The 18,597-nt window shown below is 29.0% G+C and overlaps 2 protein-coding genes and 1 long non-coding RNA gene across 4 annotated transcripts; 1 reads left to right on the top strand and 2 right to left on the bottom strand.

The window, feature by feature from the left end:
- Positions 1 to 771: 771 nt before the first annotated feature.
- Positions 772 to 2,845, bottom strand: LOC128280781 (magnesium transporter MRS2-1-like). 2 transcript variants are annotated; one of them, XM_053019217.1, is made up of 2 exons: positions 2,691 to 2,845; positions 772 to 1,479 (listed from the first exon to the last, which is right to left on the bottom strand). In XM_053019217.1, exon 2 carries the CDS (start codon positions 1,456 to 1,458, stop codon positions 859 to 861), a length of 600 nt encoding a protein of 199 aa, XP_052875177.1. In that variant the 5' UTR covers positions 1,459 to 1,479; positions 2,691 to 2,845; the 3' UTR covers positions 772 to 858. The 2 variants fall into 2 exon arrangements, with proteins under 2 accessions (XP_052875177.1, XP_052875176.1); XM_053019216.1 differs by having other exon boundaries at positions 2,533 to 2,844.
- Positions 2,846 to 4,779: 1,934 nt separating this feature from the next.
- Positions 4,780 to 5,536, top strand: LOC128280830 (uncharacterized). The gene is made up of 2 exons (XR_008271011.1): positions 4,780 to 5,328; positions 5,437 to 5,536. It is a non-coding gene; the product is annotated as an uncharacterized LOC128280830 (long non-coding RNA).
- Positions 5,537 to 9,968: 4,432 nt separating this feature from the next.
- On the bottom strand, positions 9,969 to 11,710 carry LOC108455984 (dehydrodolichyl diphosphate synthase 2-like). Its single transcript, XM_017754570.2, has 3 exons — positions 11,098 to 11,710; positions 10,918 to 10,985; positions 9,969 to 10,611 (listed from the first exon to the last, which is right to left on the bottom strand). Exons 1-3 carry the CDS (start codon positions 11,515 to 11,517, stop codon positions 10,167 to 10,169), a joined length of 933 nt encoding a protein of 310 aa, XP_017610059.1. The 5' UTR covers positions 11,518 to 11,710; the 3' UTR covers positions 9,969 to 10,166.
- Between the last annotated feature and the right edge of the window lie 6,887 nt (positions 11,711 to 18,597).

The raw sequence follows: 18,597 nt of genomic DNA, 5'->3' as shown, positions 1-18,597 counted from the left end.
AGATAAATTTTATCTGTCATGCTTATACTTCCCTTTTCTCTCAATGGCTTTAGAAAGAAACGACGTTAAGGTTCAAAGGTTGGAACTCATAGAATCATGGTTGCACTTTTCTCTCTCCAATAGACAAGAGGGAAGAGAATCTTACCCAACCCAATTGAAATTTCTAAACTAGTCAATGAGCCAACCTTGGTCCAAACTTGTACTTCCAGCCATTTTGTAAAAGGAAAAAGGTAAGCACATCATTCCTTTTGGAATGCAAAGACTATTTTTAACCGTTAGATTTGTTTTTTTTTTGTAATGTAATGCTAGAATTTAAAATTTCAAAATTAGTATTAAAGGTTTAAGGTTTAATATTTATAATCTAGGGTATAAGACTTAAGGATGCAAGATTTTTAGGAATAATTTTATTTTTGTATTTAACTATACAAATTATAAATAATTATAACATTTGACTATCCATCTTACTCACTGACGGTGTGAACATAATCATCCCCTCTTTTAAAAAAAAGGTCAACAAAACAAATTGATACTAAATCACAAAACAAAAACAAAGTCTTTATATTAAGGGATATAAAGATTGTCATCTTCGTGGATGAGGCAAGAAGGGGTGAGAAGATGGACATTGAGAAAGAAAGTCCACTCATAAAATCTGATTTATGAAACTTTGCTGGGAACAAACTTGATACTACATCATACCACACAAGCTAGTTTAGATTCAATATCCAATTCATGAATTGCAATTCCTAACCCTCCATTTTTCAGCAAGCTATATTCTCAAGAGAATAATTTTGGGAGCACAAGTTTATAATTGAAGTACCTTTGTTTATCATCGCGTATTAAGTCAAACACAATGACATTTTAGTTGACACGTACCTGAGAATCAAGAAATGTACATGCAGATTCCAAAGCAACCTCAAGAGCCCTAAACTCGAAGGGTAAATAATCGGGAGATGGACTCCCATACACATTGTCAAAATTCCTAAAGCTTCTTCGGTTCAACTCAGGACCCTCTGGTTGCCAAACCTCACCTACTCCACTTGTTAGTCGTCTTTGTAGCTCTACAACATACTGCAAAACATAGCTATCAAGGGAATTCAAGAGCAAAACTTCATCAGCAGTGATGATACATCGTATCTGCTCTAAATTTACAACAATAGCCTTCTCTCTGCCAAGGATTGTGGAGGGGTACACAAACAAAGGATCAAGAAGCCGTAAATCCCGAGCTGGTAGATCACAACGACGCATCATAGTGAACTTGTCAACCTCGATGACTTGGGAATTCCCAGATGTATCAACCCGGATCCAAGATCGGAGTCCTTGGCCCCGCTTCTTTAAACCAGATAAATCCAAGCCTTGGAAAGGTTGACGTCCAGAGGCAGGTGCCTGAGATGTAGTGCCTCTAAGATTTATAGCCGATTGGGGTTTCAGTGGGAGCAGACGTTCTTTTAGGTCCGCCATTGGTATATTATTCTGAATCACCTAAACAAAACCATGAAACTCAATATCATACAAACAAAACAAGTTCTCAGAAAAGACCCTAGATAAAATGGTTTCAAGATGCCCACTTTTCCATCTAAAGTCTAGTGGCTAGCTACTTATGTGTATGTGCATCCAAACAACTTGACTGGTGACCTTTCTACTTTAAAGCCAGCCTGAGCGCCAATTGCATAATTAGATTAGTCATGTTTGTTTATGCATTTAGAAACTGTAACAATGTTGGTTTCTAGCAACCTAAGATCGAAATCCATTAAACCAAAAAAAGATTGATGATGAAATTAAGCATTAGGATATCAACTAAAATGCTGCCCGAAAATCACCTAATTTGCAAATAGAGAGTAAAATCCATTAAACCACAAATCATTCAGCATAAGAATTACGAAATTAAGCTTCAGGATATCGCCTAAAATGAAAACTCGAAATCGCCCTTATTCCATCATAAGCTTATAATCAAACTAAATGGAACAATGAACACAAAAAGTAGCATTGAATAGAGAGTAAAATCCATTAAACCACAAATAATTCAGCATAAGAATGACGAAATTAAGCATTAGGATATCAACTAAAATGCTACTGCGAAATCGTTTAATTTCTTCATAAGCTTATAATCAAACTAAATTGAACGAGAAAAAAATGAAAATAAAGAGTAATCCATTAAATCACAAATAATTCAGCATAAGAATTACGAAGTTAAGCATTAGAATATATAACCTAAAATGCTAACCGAACTCGCCTGATCCCCTCGTAAAATTATAATCAAACTAAATGGAACAATAAAACAAAATTAAATTTGAAAATAAAGAGTAAAATACATAACAAAATATTCCACCTCAAGACTGAAGCATTAAAAAAACAAAAAGGAAACAACAATAAGCAATCAGATTATTTCTAGAATAAAAGAAACTACCTTAACTCGAAGAAATCAACTATCGATGCCATTGTTTAATTAAGTAAATAGCAGATGTAAGCTGCGAATTAATGAATCAAAATTATAACATAAAATTAAAAAAGAAAATCCAAGATTTGGAAAAGCACCTTGGCATGAGAGGATTATAGTGGAGAGAAACTCATTTATTTAACAAAATCCAAGAAAAACTCATTTTTAAAAGGAAGAAGAAGAAGAAGAAGAAGAAGAAGAAGAGATTATAGTGGATTCGGTAAAAAGATATTATATTTGGTAAATGATCATTTACCTAAGATTGAATAAATAAATAAATGATATTTCCTCTTTTTTAAGTGGCAAATTCTTCGCGCTGGATTCGGGTTTAGTGGATGAAAAAAATCGATTTGAGCCATCCGGCGAACTTTGCTTTTGCATTTGATTAAACCACAAAGTAATTGTGCCACGCATTGAGCAATTACAAGAATAATGACTCAATTAAGCAGTGGCTTATTGGTATAATAATTTATTTGGTAATTCAATTTTATAAAAGAAAATTTATTTTAGCTTTTTATTTTTTATCTTTTTAGCTCTTAAATTTATATTGTTTATTAAGATACTTTAAAATAGTAGAAAAGTTAACGTCTATTAACTTTGTAGATGTGACATTCATGTCAAAGTCCATATGTATACCATGATAATAATTAATTATTTTTAAATTAAAAATATTAATAAATATTTCATAATAATTTTTATACTTTTAAAAATTTTCATTCAACATAATTAACAAATGTTAACGTTTCTATTCATTTTGGGGTTATTTAACAAACAATGCAAGTTTAAAGACTAAAAAGACAAATTTTAAATAAAGAGCTACAATGATTTTTTCTTTATAAAATTAGAAGGCCAAATAAGTCATTATGCCAATAAATAATATTAATAATTGAGGTGTTTGATTTTTAAATAATATTAATGTAAATTTAGTATTTTACTTATTTTTTATTAACCATATGTATAATTATTTGTTGTTTAATTTAAATTTTTTGTTCTATTTAGTTTTTCACATAATGTTAAATTATTCATGTGGACTTGATGATGTGGAAAAAAACAAAATTCTACATGTTGAGTTTTCATTGGTTAGTTTAGTAATGCACTAACGATGTTAACATTGAATACCATAATAAAACACTTATTGATAGTTCATGTACTACATTGAACATTTTCAAAGTACACATACCAAATAAGTTATTGATAGTATAGGTACCATAATAGGATGCATATTAATAGTTAAGGCACCACATTGGATATTTTATAAAAGTGCTAAATGTAATACATCAAAAATACTAAAAACATTAAAATTAATATTTCTCAACAAATTAAAAATAAATTTGAAAAAATATGTACAGTTAAATAATACTAAGATAGATACAACTTAACAAGTAAATGCCACTAAAAAATAACATAATTAACAATAAAACAAGTGTTATACAATATTCAAACAACAACAACATAATAGTATCAACATAATAGCAAAATGATAGCAAAATAAGGAGAAAAAAACAAGAAAATAGCATTAAAACAACAAAAAATTACATAAAATATTTATCTTAAAATTAAGTGAGGTTTTAGTTGAAATAATTAAGCTAAAATTTTAAATACAATGTTGACTTTAACGGTGGATGGTTAAAGCTCTTGTTAGACACTCGTTTGACATGGATTCAAACCATGTTATCCCCATCCCTTATCCTTAATATTGTATAAAAAAAAGTTTGAAATGCTAGTTACACATGCAATTTATAAATTAACACTCATACTACTAGTTAGGTTGACGAAAGGATGTAACATTAATACTTTAAAGACTCCATTAGAATATTTTAAAGTTTGAGAATCATTTAAAATTAAATCAAACCTTGAGGACGTATGGTACAATTAACCCAACTAATATTAATGTGTCATATCTATTATCCAATGGTTAATGTATTCGTTATTGTGTCATATTTCAATTATTTTCTGTCGAGATTGTATCTATGTCATATATAATGATCCAATATATAAGTTAATAAATTTAAAGTTAAAAATGAATCATGGTGTTAAATTATATAAAATATAGTGATAATTGACACAACATGACATCTTTAACTCAAACTAACATGAATAATTAGATTCGTCAAAATTTATATAAAATGAATTATTCTTATTTCAAAATTTATGTAAATTTATAAAACCTCAAATATGAAGAAGACACAAAATAATAATAAATATAAACACAATACAAAAAAAATTCTTCTATTTTTCTATGTATAATTATAAAGATAAGATGTAAGTAATTGACATCTTTCCAACTTTATTTTCTTCCTTCACTTCTTCATATAAAACACACAAAAAAAAATCATAACACCTTTCTTAACCATTTTTTTTTAGTGAATTTGACTGATATTTATTAGCACTTTGCTCAAGGCGAAAAGACTGAGAAAAACACAGCAAAACAGTATCACGAAAAGACAATACAACCAAAAATCAAATAAATGAACAGCAACATGAAACCACAAAACAACAAAGAAAATAAAACAACTAGCAAAACAAACAAAGAAATAAAAGCACCTAGGGACAATCAAACCCAAAAATGAAAAAAAAAAAACGCCCTAAGCCAAATAATCAGAAGCATTCTGCCAAATATCAACCGACCATCTTCTTCAACCTCTGAGAAAACACTAGTAAAAAAGAAGAACGAAAGCTTTGAACCTGACCTGGAGATTCAGCGAACCTTCTCCATTATTCAAAGCGCATCAAGGGGGACTATGGTAATTCTGGTTCTAGTCCAAACGGTCCTTCATCGCCCTCGCCTCCACAGCATCGGGCACTCCATTTACCCAAACACCAAAGCGCTGACTTCTCCAACCTTCCAGTGCCAACATGTGAGCCACTTCATTAGCCATACAAGGTACAAAACGGTATGTAACTTTATCAAACTGAGTTTCCAGAATATTGATGTAGTGTATAATCAACCTAATAATCGATTTATCATTCTCCTTTTTCTTGATACTTTTGATAATCGTCAGGGAATCACCCTCCACAATCAGTCGCCGGAAGCCCATCGAACCCGCAAAAATTAATGCCCTTTCGCATGCCCTCGCTTCAGCCAAAAAGGCATCAACAACATTAGCAAAAAGATAAGTTTCCGCCCCTATAATTTCTCCTTTTGAATCTCTGGCAATAGCTGCTGTTATAGCAAGTCTAACTAGACTTTGAAAAGCCGCATCAAAGTTTATCTTAATAACTTCAGTACCTGGGGGCCTCCAAATTTCTCGTCATAGATCTGGAAGACAGTCTATGATTCTTCTGAATAACTCTAAGCTCTTATTCATACCCTTTAATAAACCCCAACACTTCATGAAGAGAGAGCTTTACCCCTTCATGTGTCAGTTTATTTCTTCGATACCATAGACTCCATATGGAAAGCATAATGAAATGTTTTTGCTGTTCTTCTGTTGCAGAAAAGGTTTTAACAAAACGTTCCTTGCAACACATCAAATCTCCAAACAATAGAAACGTGATTTCTAAAGATGCCCATACACACTGTAGAATACCACAAGACCACATCAAGTGATTAGAGTCTTCCGAAGCAGCCTTACACAGCGGGCAGAAAATGTCAACACTCAGAGTTCTTTGCGCCAGATTGCAAAAATGAGGCAAAAAATTGTTACACAGCCTCCAAATGTGTATTTTAATTTGTTCTGGGATGTGCAAGGCCCACAAAGTCTTGTAAAAATCATTGTACTCATTAACATTAGTCGAGGTGTAAGTAGTATACTGTAAGTGCTTTGTAGCTACAACCCGATACCCACTTTTCACTGTATATTCCCCCGAGCCTTCAAATTTCCAAACCAACAAGTCCTCCGAATTACTCCCAGTAGGAGGAATAGAAAAAATACGAGCTGCTATAGCACCATCAACTATAGTATGAATCAGCTCCTTATTCCAGGTACTAGTCTCATGTTCAATCAATTGATTCACAGAAGTCCAATTAGGCACAATTTTTTGAACTGAAACTCTACTTTTTCCTCTTCCAAGCAACCAAGGGTCATCCCAAATGTTGATGTGAGCACCATTACCAACACGCCATAAAATCTCATTCGCAATCAACTCCCGAGCACTGCAAATACTTTTCCAGGTAAACGAGGGGTAAGATCCCACTTTTGCTTATAGTATATCTGTGAAAGAATAATAACGGACTTTTAAAACTTTGGCTAAAAAACAATTAGGCTGGGATAAAATACGCCAAACCTGCTTTGCAAGTAAAGCCTTAATAAACAAATATAAATCTTTAAAACCCATTCCACCAGCATTAATGTTGTCATAAAATAAAACACTTTAAATTTGAAATTAAGAGATATCATTTCTTTAGTAATTAGTGGTGATTGAATTAATAAGATATGATGCATTTTAATGAGAGATATAAATTTAAACTTCAAAATAATGTTATTAATAAAATTAATCATAAATTTCGAACATGTATAGAATAATATAAACAATACAAAAAAATGTCCTTGGAGACAACTTTAAATGATGGTTATAGATTTTCCCTTTCAATTATTGATTCTTTTATGTTGTTTATAATAATTGATGTCCTTCAACCAGTAGAAAAAATTGATGTCTAAATTTCGGAAAGAATAAGAAATCAAAATGCTAAGTCAACCTAATTTTGATTTCTAAATCGATGCACCCTACTGTCTTTGTCACTTTCTATGTTTACTAGTATTTTTTTTGTCTTTTTCTTTTAAATTAGTCCATATAGCTAAGTCAATATACAAATAAAAATGCAATTAGTAAATTGTTTTTCTTAAATTTAATAAAATAATGTAAATATAAAATAAATATTTTAAATTTGATAATGGAATAAGTATTAATTAGTGTTTATGGGCATTATTGGCCGCGAATTAGAATATGTGATAATTACGCGCAAAACGTCTTATACAAGTTAAATTATTAAATATGGCTCATTTGACTCACTTGAATCAATTTGATTCGTGGAATCTATGGAAAAACTCATTTATTTGAAGCCTTGATGGTTCAGTAAAACTAGAGTTATTAAAGTAATTAATGTAAATCCTAAGGGATAAAGATGTATAGAGTTTAAATCCCTACTCTTTTCTTGTAAATAGGCATTAATCTGAGTCGTTGATATAATTCAATCTATACCATTGGATTTGAGAAGCTCAATCATAAATAGAGGCATTCCCTCTCATTTATATCATCCCATTTTTTGTATTCTTTCTAAAGTAATAGAATACTTTGAGAATATTTACTCAAACATTTGACGTGTTTTATTTTATTGTGGCAATTTTTATTCTTTTGTTATTCTTCGTTTTGAGTTGTTTCCGCTTTATTTTCGGTGTTTTGAAGAATTCTTATCGAGAATTTTCACTTTGCGAGAGTTAAGTTAACTTAAGTGAATTTGAACCCAAAAAATCACATAAGACTACACAGATTACGAGAATAAAATTTCATCCCATGACACTAGTAACTAGTTAAGCAAACTCATATTATTTGTAATAATAATAATTGTATTAAGTGAAATGTATAACTAATACATTTACATTTCTCCAAAGAAATGTTTTAAATGCATATTTAAGAAAAATAAAATAATATATTTTTAGGCACAATGATTTATTTAACTCTTCAACTTTAAAAAGAAAAATTTTTTAGTCTTTCATTTAATTTTTATTTTTTTTAGCCTTTAAACTTACATTGTTTATCAAAACACTCAAAATGGATGGAAAAATTAATATATGTTAACTTTGTTGATGTGGTATTCATGTTGCAATCAAGTATATGTCATATTAACAATTAATTCTTTTTTGAAATAAAAATATAAAAAACCTTTTATAATTTATATTTTTTAAATTTAAAAATTATTAATTACGACATGGCATCCACGTGTATATCACCACATTAGCAAAATTAACCGACATTAATTTTGTATCTATTTTAAGTAATTTGATGAACAGTACAAATTAAAGACTTAAAAAATTAAATAAAAATTAAAATAACCCTTTTAAAAATTAAAGATGTAAATAAATCATTATGCCTATTTTTAATATAATTAATTAACCAACATCATACAAAATCATATCGTGAATTCAATCTGGTAATCCGTGTCCAACAATAACCAAATCATTAATACAATTTGGGTATTCTACGTTCAACAGAAAAGGATTATCCCTTCGTTCAAAACAAAAGGAGAAAAGGATTAGTCCATCAAAACCCATATTAGTTAGACAATAGACAACTTTTTTTTTTTTCGCCGGTTGATAAGTGCGTAGATTGTAATTTATTTATGATATTTCTCTTTTAAATTATGCTATTGAATTTTTATTATATTTTATTTCCTATAAATTTAGAGAATCACTCAAACAATAAAATTTTAAAAATTATTTTTAGTAAGTTTACAGTTTAATATGATGTTGTAGTAGTATTTTAGTCATAACTTGAGTTATAAAATTTTGTTTTAGGCTTATAATATATTGTTTCAAGGAATTGAAAACTCTAATCAATTTATTTCATTGCTCGAGCCTGAAAAATATTGATAATGTGTTTAAAATTATTCAGAAATTTAATGTGAAAATATGTCAAAAAGAATTTTTTAAAAAATCTATTTTGTTTAATTAAAGACACTTTTTTTATTTTCTAAGTTAGGTTAGTGGCTACATATAGCCATGCATATATGAATTTCTAAATTTTTTTTCTAGCCAAAAGGATTTCGAGATTTTCATTCTAAAATTTTGTGAGATCTAAATCGCCCTCCATCTTTTCTTTGGTCTTTACTATTTACATGTCTTTTATTTTAATTATAAATATTCAGGTTTGTTAAATATTTGTATCGATTCAATTTTTTAAAATATTTACCTTGTCTATTAGAATAGTTGAATCTGTAATGATTTAATTGATTCTCATGCTTGTGACAAATAGCATGATCGAGTATAAGCTACTATGCAATTCATGTTAACAAGCCTCCTCTAATTGAATAAGGTAATAAGAGATTGATTGTTAGATGCAACATCGACAACTATAACTAATTGATTAAAGAGCACTAGAATTATCTTTGCATCAATGATCAAATTTACGAATCAGGGATTTTACCTCTAACCAAATTTTCATATTGGTTTTCTTATATTTTGATTTTAATTTTTAATTTCAAAACCTTCTTTTATTTTATTTTATTTTATTTTTTACTTTAACAACCACTTAAAACGTCGAATTTACAGAGATCAATGATATAGACTTAAAATGGGCGACATTTAGGTGACCCTTATTTCCAACATACTCTAATGCAAGTTGGATTTCTTTATTTAATTTTATCCCTTAATATACTGGTACATTGAGCACCATAATATTTTGTAGAAGATCAAAGGACCAAAGATTGAAAGGACCTTTCACCAAAAAAAACAAAAAAAAAAAAAAGAGATTGAAAGGACCATGTTTGGACATCAACCTAATACATACAATATCTTGATCATGAAAATTCCCCAGCTGCTCAATCAACTAAATTATTCTGCTTGCCATTAATTATAGTCAAGAGCATGTACTATAATTTATGGTAAGTATTCTTTTTATAAGAGGTAGAAATTGCTTGGAGATTAAACCCGAAATTAATATCAACTTTCTGTGATTCAGTTGACTATCCTACACGAAAGATTTTACATATTTGTATAACATTTCTATATATGTATAGTAAGACTATATATCTTCAATTGCTAACACCATATATATATACTTTCTGATGAGCTGATCAATGTCTTCCGCCGTAGCGGCGCTGCCGCTGCTGGTACGAACTCAAAGCATCGACGAACTCGTCTTTCCTGAAATCGGGCCAGAGTTCTTGAGCAAAGAAGAGCTCAGTGTAAGCCAATTGCCACAACAAGAAGTTGCTGACCCTAAGTTCACCACTGGTTCTAATTAACAAATCAGGGTATGGGTGCTCCGTACAATTTGTTTCTAACTCTTGTTCGATTAGGCTTTCGTTGATGTCATCTAGTTGGATTTGGCCGTCTTTGGCTTTCTCGGCAATGCTCCGGCATGCTTGTACGACGTCGTATTTCCCACTGTAGCTGACGGCTACGATGAGTTGGAGCCTGGAGTTATGTTTTGTGGTCTCCTCAACTTCGTTGATCAACTTTTGCAGCGATGTGGGAAGCTTTGTTGAATCCCCTATTACAGATATTCGAATGCCTCCTCTGCTCCAATCAAAATAGGATATCAAATATAATTATAGATACAAGAAATTGTTTTAATTTTTTTTTAAAAAAAAAAGTTAAAATAGAACAATTTAATCATTCATATACAAAAAAAAAAGAAAAAGAAAAATCATATGAAACAAATTAGCACATAACAGTTTTTAATTAACAATTTAATTATATATTAATTATTTCTTAATTGAATTAATATTTAATTAATCTGGAAAAAATAGATGTAGAAATTAATTTGGAAGTATAAGCAGTAAAATAATTTGGTATAAAAATGAGAAGCGAAAGGGGAGTTACCTAGAAAATGACTCCACTTCAGACTTCAACGCTCTCTCAAACAAACTCATCAAAAAATCAACCTCCACCTGCACTTCAACTACACCCCCAATTAATCATAGTATTCACTCCAAATTTAACCCTCTCTACATCTTTACCTTAATCAAAACAATAATATGAAGTTACAAGTACATAAATTACCTTGGGACGAATCCAGTTCTCGTAAGAGAAGGCGAAGACAGTCAGAACCTGGATCCCCCACTGGCAACATAGTTCGACCAGCTCCCTCAACGCCTTTACACCGGCTTCGTGTCCCGCTGATGTCGCCAATCCCCGCTGCCGAGCCCACCGCCCGTTCCCGTCCATTATCACCGCTACGTGCTTCGGCATCAACTCTCTGCTCAGCTCCGCCGGAAGCTCCACCACCTCCTCCGCCGGTATATCTCCCGCCACAGATAAGTCCGTGGTAGCTGCTTGTAGCTTATAATCATTTCGTTTGGGAAGAGAAGGAAAAAGGTCCGTTTGGTTCCAAGCGGTTTGTACTACTAAACCCGGTTTCGGTTTAATCTTGGGCGGAGTTAATGTATTCGCGGTAGGAATAGCGAAGCGCAAGGATAGCATTATCCTTCCTTAATAGTAACGTTCAAAATTTTCCGCTACTAACGTCTTTCTAACAAAAGAAGCGACGTTCAAGTTTCGAGTTTGGATGGTCTGTATACTGTATATAAAAACGAAGGATAAGCTAATGAGCTGAAGAGATGATAGGAAACGACACCGTTATAACACTACACGAACAAGATATATCGGGTCCTAAAATGTGGCTTTAATTTTTTTTTATTATCTTTTTTTATACATAAAATTGTTTATTATCACGTGTGGTTAAAATATTTTTATTGATTTATTTTGGTTTTCTTCAATTACGTAAGGTGCTTTAATTCTCAATTTCTCATAGGCCACTTAAATTTGTTTTTGGGTTTTTTTTTTCACAAAAGGGAAATGACATGGCCACAAATGATATCTTGGTTTTTTATGAATAGGGAATTTTCTTTTTAAAAAATTGTTTCTTTTTAAGTTTTTTTCTCTACTTACAGTATGTTTTTAATTTTATTTATGCATGTAATTTTAATTTTACAAGTGATTTTAGGGATGATTTTATTATCGTCTTCTCTAGTTTGGTAAATGTTCGATTCTTTTGTCGATTTTTTTCACTGTTTTGGACCATCCGATGCTGATTTTCTTATCAGATTGCAATTACTCCAGATATATTGTACTTGAGTTGTGATAAAACTAATTGTCAACGTGTTATAATATTCTATTATGCTAAGGCTAAACCCTTTATATTGTGTTGATGGAGCTTCTCCTTTATCATTTATGACAGAGTATTTGTTATTGTCTTCTTTGAATTGTATGATTCTATTCATTGAATAACTTAATGAATTTACCTTTTAAAAAAATTATATTTAAAATTTTCAATTGGAATTAACCCTAAATTTAATCTTTATTTTAAATTTTGTTAAATTTATCTAATAAAAATGTTGTGTGAATTGATGTATAAGAATAATTAAAAAAATAAAAGCGATATGAAGTTAAAAATAAAAAATGTTGAAACGAGAATAGCAAGGGAGGAGAGTAAAGAGAAAAGAATAGAAATAAGTAATGGTGTTGTGAAAATCGATGAAGTTAAGAACCGAAAAGGAATAAAGGAATAAACTGATTTTACATAAAACCCCCCAAAAAATGGAAAGAAATATTCAACCCCTTTAAATTCTATAAATATATAAGAAATTGATTATTCTAATTTCCGCACGGCTCTAGAAGTATCTTCTGAAAAATCATTGTCGCTTTTGCAGTTTGTTTGTAATGTTATGCAGTTGAATTAAATACATACAAAATCTTGCAATCTTTCTTCTCTTCGAAATTTCATTTCATTTACTTTATTTTAAATTATTGTCTTCTAATATGAAAGATACCGAAACTCAATTATTTTTGTTTAAAATGATAAGGTTGATACAAGAAAGAGAATATGAGAAACTAAACTGATAAATGATTATTTTGCAATCTGTATTATTCATTGTTGATATCTTAAGGTATAGGACCTCAACTGTTATTAACCAAATATTAACAAACTACTAACAAATTCAACTGCCTAACTGACTTGCACCTATACTCTAACGTAAAGGAATTCAAATAGGTAATTTAAATTTATATATTTAATTATTAATCCAAGTTGTTTTATTTTTATTTTTATTTTAATTATAAATTATTGGAGTGTATACTTGTATAATGTTTTTAACTCAACCAAAACTAAAATATAAAAACAACCATCTAATTTTTAATAATGAACATATACCCACATATTGATATTATTATTCAAATTTTGATTAAGATTATGTTATATGTTTTTATAAGAGTTAAAATACAATTTTATAAATATATTAAAAAACTAAATAAGAAAAGTTATTATTTTTGGGTCAAATTATAATTTTACAACTGATTTATTTTAAATTTTATAAACTTCCAGAGACTAAAAGTATAATTTTTTATTTTAGAGGGTTGGAACCCTTGCCTCCTCCTAATCACGATGTGAACATCTATTTTGGATTAAAGGTTTATTTATATTCTATTATCACTTTGATATTTTAAAGTTTATTTTATTTCATTTTGATCCTAAAGTTACAAATCATTATACATGTTAATCCTTCTATTTGTGCCATTATTAAAACCAATTTTTGGTTATGATATCAAGTTATAATAATACACAATGTAGATTCAAATTCAATTAAAAGATATTCATTTGTTGAGTAATTTTATCTCGTATCTTATTAATGAGAACATTATGATATTAATTTATACATATTATTAATGTTCACAACATGACTTCACTGTTTATGACTTGACCCCATTATTCCTAGGACTGACATTCTAAGCGGACTTCAAGCATGCCAGACACGTGTTTCACTCTGGGTTGCTTACCAGATCATGTGGTCTCCCTTCTGCGAGCTCCTTGAGTATATGCGAACTAAAACCGCGACCTTCCCTTGGTTTGTGCGACCTCTCCTTGCGAGCTGGGTCTACGAGCTCCCCTTGCCATCCACTCAAGGTTTGCCTCACACTTAATCGTCTAGTGGGATCTATCCAAGTCACAGGTAGGCGACCCGGATCCTTCCTGGGATTCGGGCTAGTGATCACTTATGTATAATAGCATTATACCAACAAGTGATAGGATATAATGGTAAGGCACATTGCACTCCCAAGAGAAGGATCTAGGTTTGAACTTTGGAGACGACATTGTCGAGAGGGATAGCTACGAACTCTAAACATAGACCGTAAAACGGACATGAATAATAAATATATATATATATATATAAGCATTATTACACTCTTTTTTCTATTCTTTCTTAAATTTAACAATTTTCTATCTTATGTATTTTTTTAATAAAAATTACATTGCTATATATTTTTTTATTTTTAACAATTTACCCATAATGCATTTTTCTTACTTTTCATTCAGTGTTGCTTAATAATATTATTAGATTGTCTCTCCATTTTCATCATGTACTAGTATAATTGCCCCACTTGCGTGGGAAATTTATTACAAAATTTATTGTTTAATTTTATAAATGATAATAATGCTAAAAGATTATAAAAATTAATAAAAATATATATGAAAATATTTTCAAGTTATAATATTTTTAAATTCTGAATATATTTTAAATTATTAAATTAATAAATTATTTTTCAATTATTATCATTATAAATAATTAAAATTTTATTCAAACATAATATTTTATTATTCCAAGAGAATATAACTTACTTTTGTCTAAATTTAGTAATAAAATAAATTAATTAATTCAAGGTATGGACGTAATTGAACATGCTAAATGCTTCAAATAGTGACTTAATTGCATAAAAAAATTGAGGGACTGAATTCGGAATAAGCCCATTATCCATTTCCCTAAAGGAATGCATTATTAGTGTGTTTCTGTTTTGGTCACCTATGTTTAAAATTTTCTATTTTAGTCAATAACGTTATCAAATTTTAATATTTTGGTCACTCTTCCCTTAAATCACTAATAGTGGCTTTTTTTTTTTCATTGACATAATAACAAATTTAGCCGTCCAATGTTTATAGTTTTTTTTATCAATTTAATCCTAAGTCTAAAAACTCACAAATTTAACCTTCAACTTTACACATTATGTCAATTTTGAATAATAAAAATTTTAAAACTTTGAAAAGATTATTTAAAAGTTCATTTTAATAAAATACATAATATTTTATAAAAATATAAGCAAATGAACATTCATTTTCTCTTTCTTTACATGAAATTTATTTATTTAATAATTTTATAAATAAAATATATATATTTAAAACCAACAATTAAGACTGAACTAGGTTGAAACTTTCAATTTTTTTTAGTTTATTTTATAAATAATAAATTTTATTATAAGTCTAGCCTTTCTCATTAGTCCTCGTCAAATTTGCCAAGCATTGGGCATTGCCTTCGGCCACAACCATTGGTGCCAATAACCCTTACTTTGATCTCTTTTATTTTTATATCTTCCATCATTACACCATCGAACTATGAATTGGTTGTAGAGCTATTGAAATGGCCATCCACTTATTGGGTTTCTAAGACCTCATCCTCACCCATATATTCTCAAATCATTCTCGCCCACAAGCATACTTCAAACACAACAAATTCATTTTGCGCAACAACCTAAAGATATCAATTTTCACCAATTTTCAACTTCAAATTGTAATTTTTTACCCAACTTGAACATGTAATTGGTTGCTAATGTCAAAAAAAGAGAAAAATTCAATCTGTTTTAAGTACTCTTTATGGGTTTCCCTCTTTAAATTATTTTATTTATAAGATTAATGTTTTATTTATACAATTATTATTTTAAAAATAATTTTATGTTAAAAATGAGAAAATAAATATTCATTTATTTATAAATATGGTTATAATTTTGTATGTATTTTTTTACAAAATCTTATATACTTTTATCAAAAAAAAATAAAGTTTTAATTTTTTATTTTTAAAGTTTTTAATTTTAATTTTTAAGAATTTAGACTAAAATGACATAATGTGTAAAGTTGATAGTTAAATTTGTTGAATTATTTAGATTTAGGACTAAATTGATATAATTTGTAAACATTGCAGGGCTAAATTTTTATTCTGCATATAAAAAGGTCATTGTTAGGTAATTGAACATCCTAATAATTGGGTGAGTAATTTTAAAAATTTTCCTTCCCTAGATCCCTATCATTTTTCCTCCCTGACAGGTTTCATTATGCCAATGTTAGGGTTTCATTGAGCCAATGCTCATGGACACGCTTTTCATATATAGAAATAATGTATTTTTAATGAAATAATATTATTTACCAAAATAGTATTTAATTTTTTATCAAAAAATAAAATAAATTGTGTACTCATTGGTAGAAATAAAACCTCTATTAAATTGATCCAGTAAAAGTAGTGTCTAGGCATTATTAAGTATATTTAAGTAATGTAGTACTATTAATTATGTAACTGTATATTTAAGTATATTAAATTACAATACAAAATATTGATAAAATATATTTAAGCATATTAAACTATAGTCCAAAATATTAAATGAACTCCCCAACGTACAATGGATTAGAAATATTTGTTAATTAAAAAAAATATATAATAATTGGAATATCAAATACACAATAAATAATTTTCTATTTTTAAAAAAACACTTGATGATTTTTAGAATAAAATATACCCACAGTACAAAAAAGTGTACAATAAAAAAAACCACTTGTAAAAAGGACATGCTAACAAAAAATTATTAATAATGATTTAAAAATATTTTAAAAACAACAAAAGAGAAGAAGATAAAACATATACATGTCAGCTATAGAATTGCACCAAAACTAATTATTTCTAAAATTGAGTTAAAAATTTGCTTTATAATATACTAATTTTTATTCCGTACAATTCGTGAGTTATTCGTGTGTATAATAACATTGTTATCATTTACATAATGACATTAATTAAAAATATTGGTGAAACAATATTTGAATTTTTTATTTTTTATTTATTACTAAAATATATGAAATTGTTTTTATTTTATAAAATTATGTTAATAATATGTTAGAGATATTAATAATGAATAGTAAAAATATTAATAGTATTTTTAAAATTAAACAAAAATTTTAAAAAATGTTTTGACAAACTTATTTTTAAAAATGGTAATAGAATTATAAGATTATAAAATAGATAAACTATAACATGCTATTCAATTAATTTTAACAAACTCAATGCTGATATTCTTATCTTTCCTTACCTGTTTAATGGTAAAGATGTAGCACGTTTGAAATTACTTTCTTAACTGAAAAATAATATTATAACTTAACGCCCAATGTTTAATTTATCGGCAACATTAAAAATGGGGAGGCTTAATTCTAACAACGGTATAAATAATTTATACAGTTTGTCACTAGTATTAGAATGAATTAAATAAATTATGAATTTAATTATTCTAACTGATAAGGCAACCATTCTAAGCTATTAAATATCAACCAAATATTTTTTTGTGGAAAAACAAGCCAAATTAAAAGAAAAACAAAGCCTAAATCTACGTCTTTACTCAATAGTTGCTCTTAAGTTTTGCTCGAATTCTTCATTTAAATCTTGAGATGGATCTCACACATGAGAGTTGGTATACTGTCTTGCCCAACAAACAGAAATATTGATGGTTTCTGCTAAACTCTATGTTAAACCTTGAAAGACAAATAGGTTCCTATTCTTCCATATACGCCATGCTACTAGCCCAAAAAGGTGGGCCTGGAAGCTTTTGTAACGCCCCAATTTTCGGGAATCCTATGAATGTTGGCATAGGTTTAATTATGTTAGTGGGCCTCTAAAAAGCCCAAGCTTAAGATAGAACCCGGTAATTTTAGTTAATTTTTGTTCCATAAGAAAAAGGGAGTGAAATTATGAAATAGGACTTATGTGAAAATGTTTGAAAATGCTATAGGCTAAATTGAAGTGGCCAAATAAATAGGAGTGCAAAATAGGAGGATTTGCATGACAAACCTCCCATTTTACATGAAGTGGCTAGCCATCATGTTGTTGTAGACAATATGAGTACTTGATATCCATAATTTATGGTACAAATTGATACAAATTGATAATAGGTTAGGTAAATGTTCCATGATAATGGGTTAGGTAAATGTTTCATAATAATAGGTTAGGTAAATGTTCCATGATAATGGGTTATCCATGATAATGGGTTAGGTAAATGTTTCATGATAATGGATTAGGTAAATATTCCATGATAATGGGTTAGGTAAATGTTTCATGATAATGGTTTAGGTAAATGTTTCATGATAAGAAATTCATGTCTTTTGTATTAAAGAATTAAATGGATGAAATATGAAGTTTTATTAAAAGAAAAAGGGGTGAAAAGAACAATGTTTTGTCCATCTTTGTTCATCCTAGCCTAAAGTTAGAGAAGAGAAAGGAGAGGAGAAAGCTCTTAAATGTTCGGTCACTTGGGGAAGAAAATTGAAGGTAAGTTCATGGTAGTTTGCTTCTATCTTGATGTTCATGAGTTCTTCTTGATTCTATCTTAACTCTTGAAGCATATTTTGATTTTTAGTTGTGTTGTGAGCATTTAGTCATGAATTAAAATGAAGGAAATGGTTGTTGTTTGATGTTCTTTTGA

Source organism: Gossypium arboreum, chromosome 9 (genome assembly GCF_025698485.1).
Source record: "Gossypium arboreum isolate Shixiya-1 chromosome 9, ASM2569848v2, whole genome shotgun sequence".
NCBI lineage: Eukaryota > Viridiplantae > Streptophyta > Magnoliopsida > Malvales > Malvaceae > Gossypium > Gossypium arboreum.
The sequence above is the reverse complement of the archived record's forward strand: the minus strand, read 5'-3'. Positions and strand labels throughout refer to the sequence as shown.

What these genes read in the sequence shown, in the direction of transcription:
- LOC128280781 (XM_053019217.1), bottom strand. Translation starts at nt 1,458, where the DNA reads ATGGCGGACCTAAAAGAACGTCTGCTCCCACTGAAACCCCAATCGGCT.
- LOC108455984 (XM_017754570.2), bottom strand. Translation starts at nt 11,517, where the DNA reads ATGCTATCCTTGCGCTTCGCTATTCCTACCGCGAATACATTAACTCCG. An exon ending in AGAACTGGATTCGTCCCAAG is followed by an intron (nt 10,986 to 11,097) that starts GTAATTTATGTA and finishes GTTGAAGTGCAG; the next exon opens with GTGGAGGTTGATTTTTTGAT. An exon ending in GAAGTGGAGTCATTTTCTAG is followed by an intron (nt 10,612 to 10,917) that starts GTAACTCCCCTT and finishes TGATTGGAGCAG; the next exon opens with AGGAGGCATTCGAATATCTG.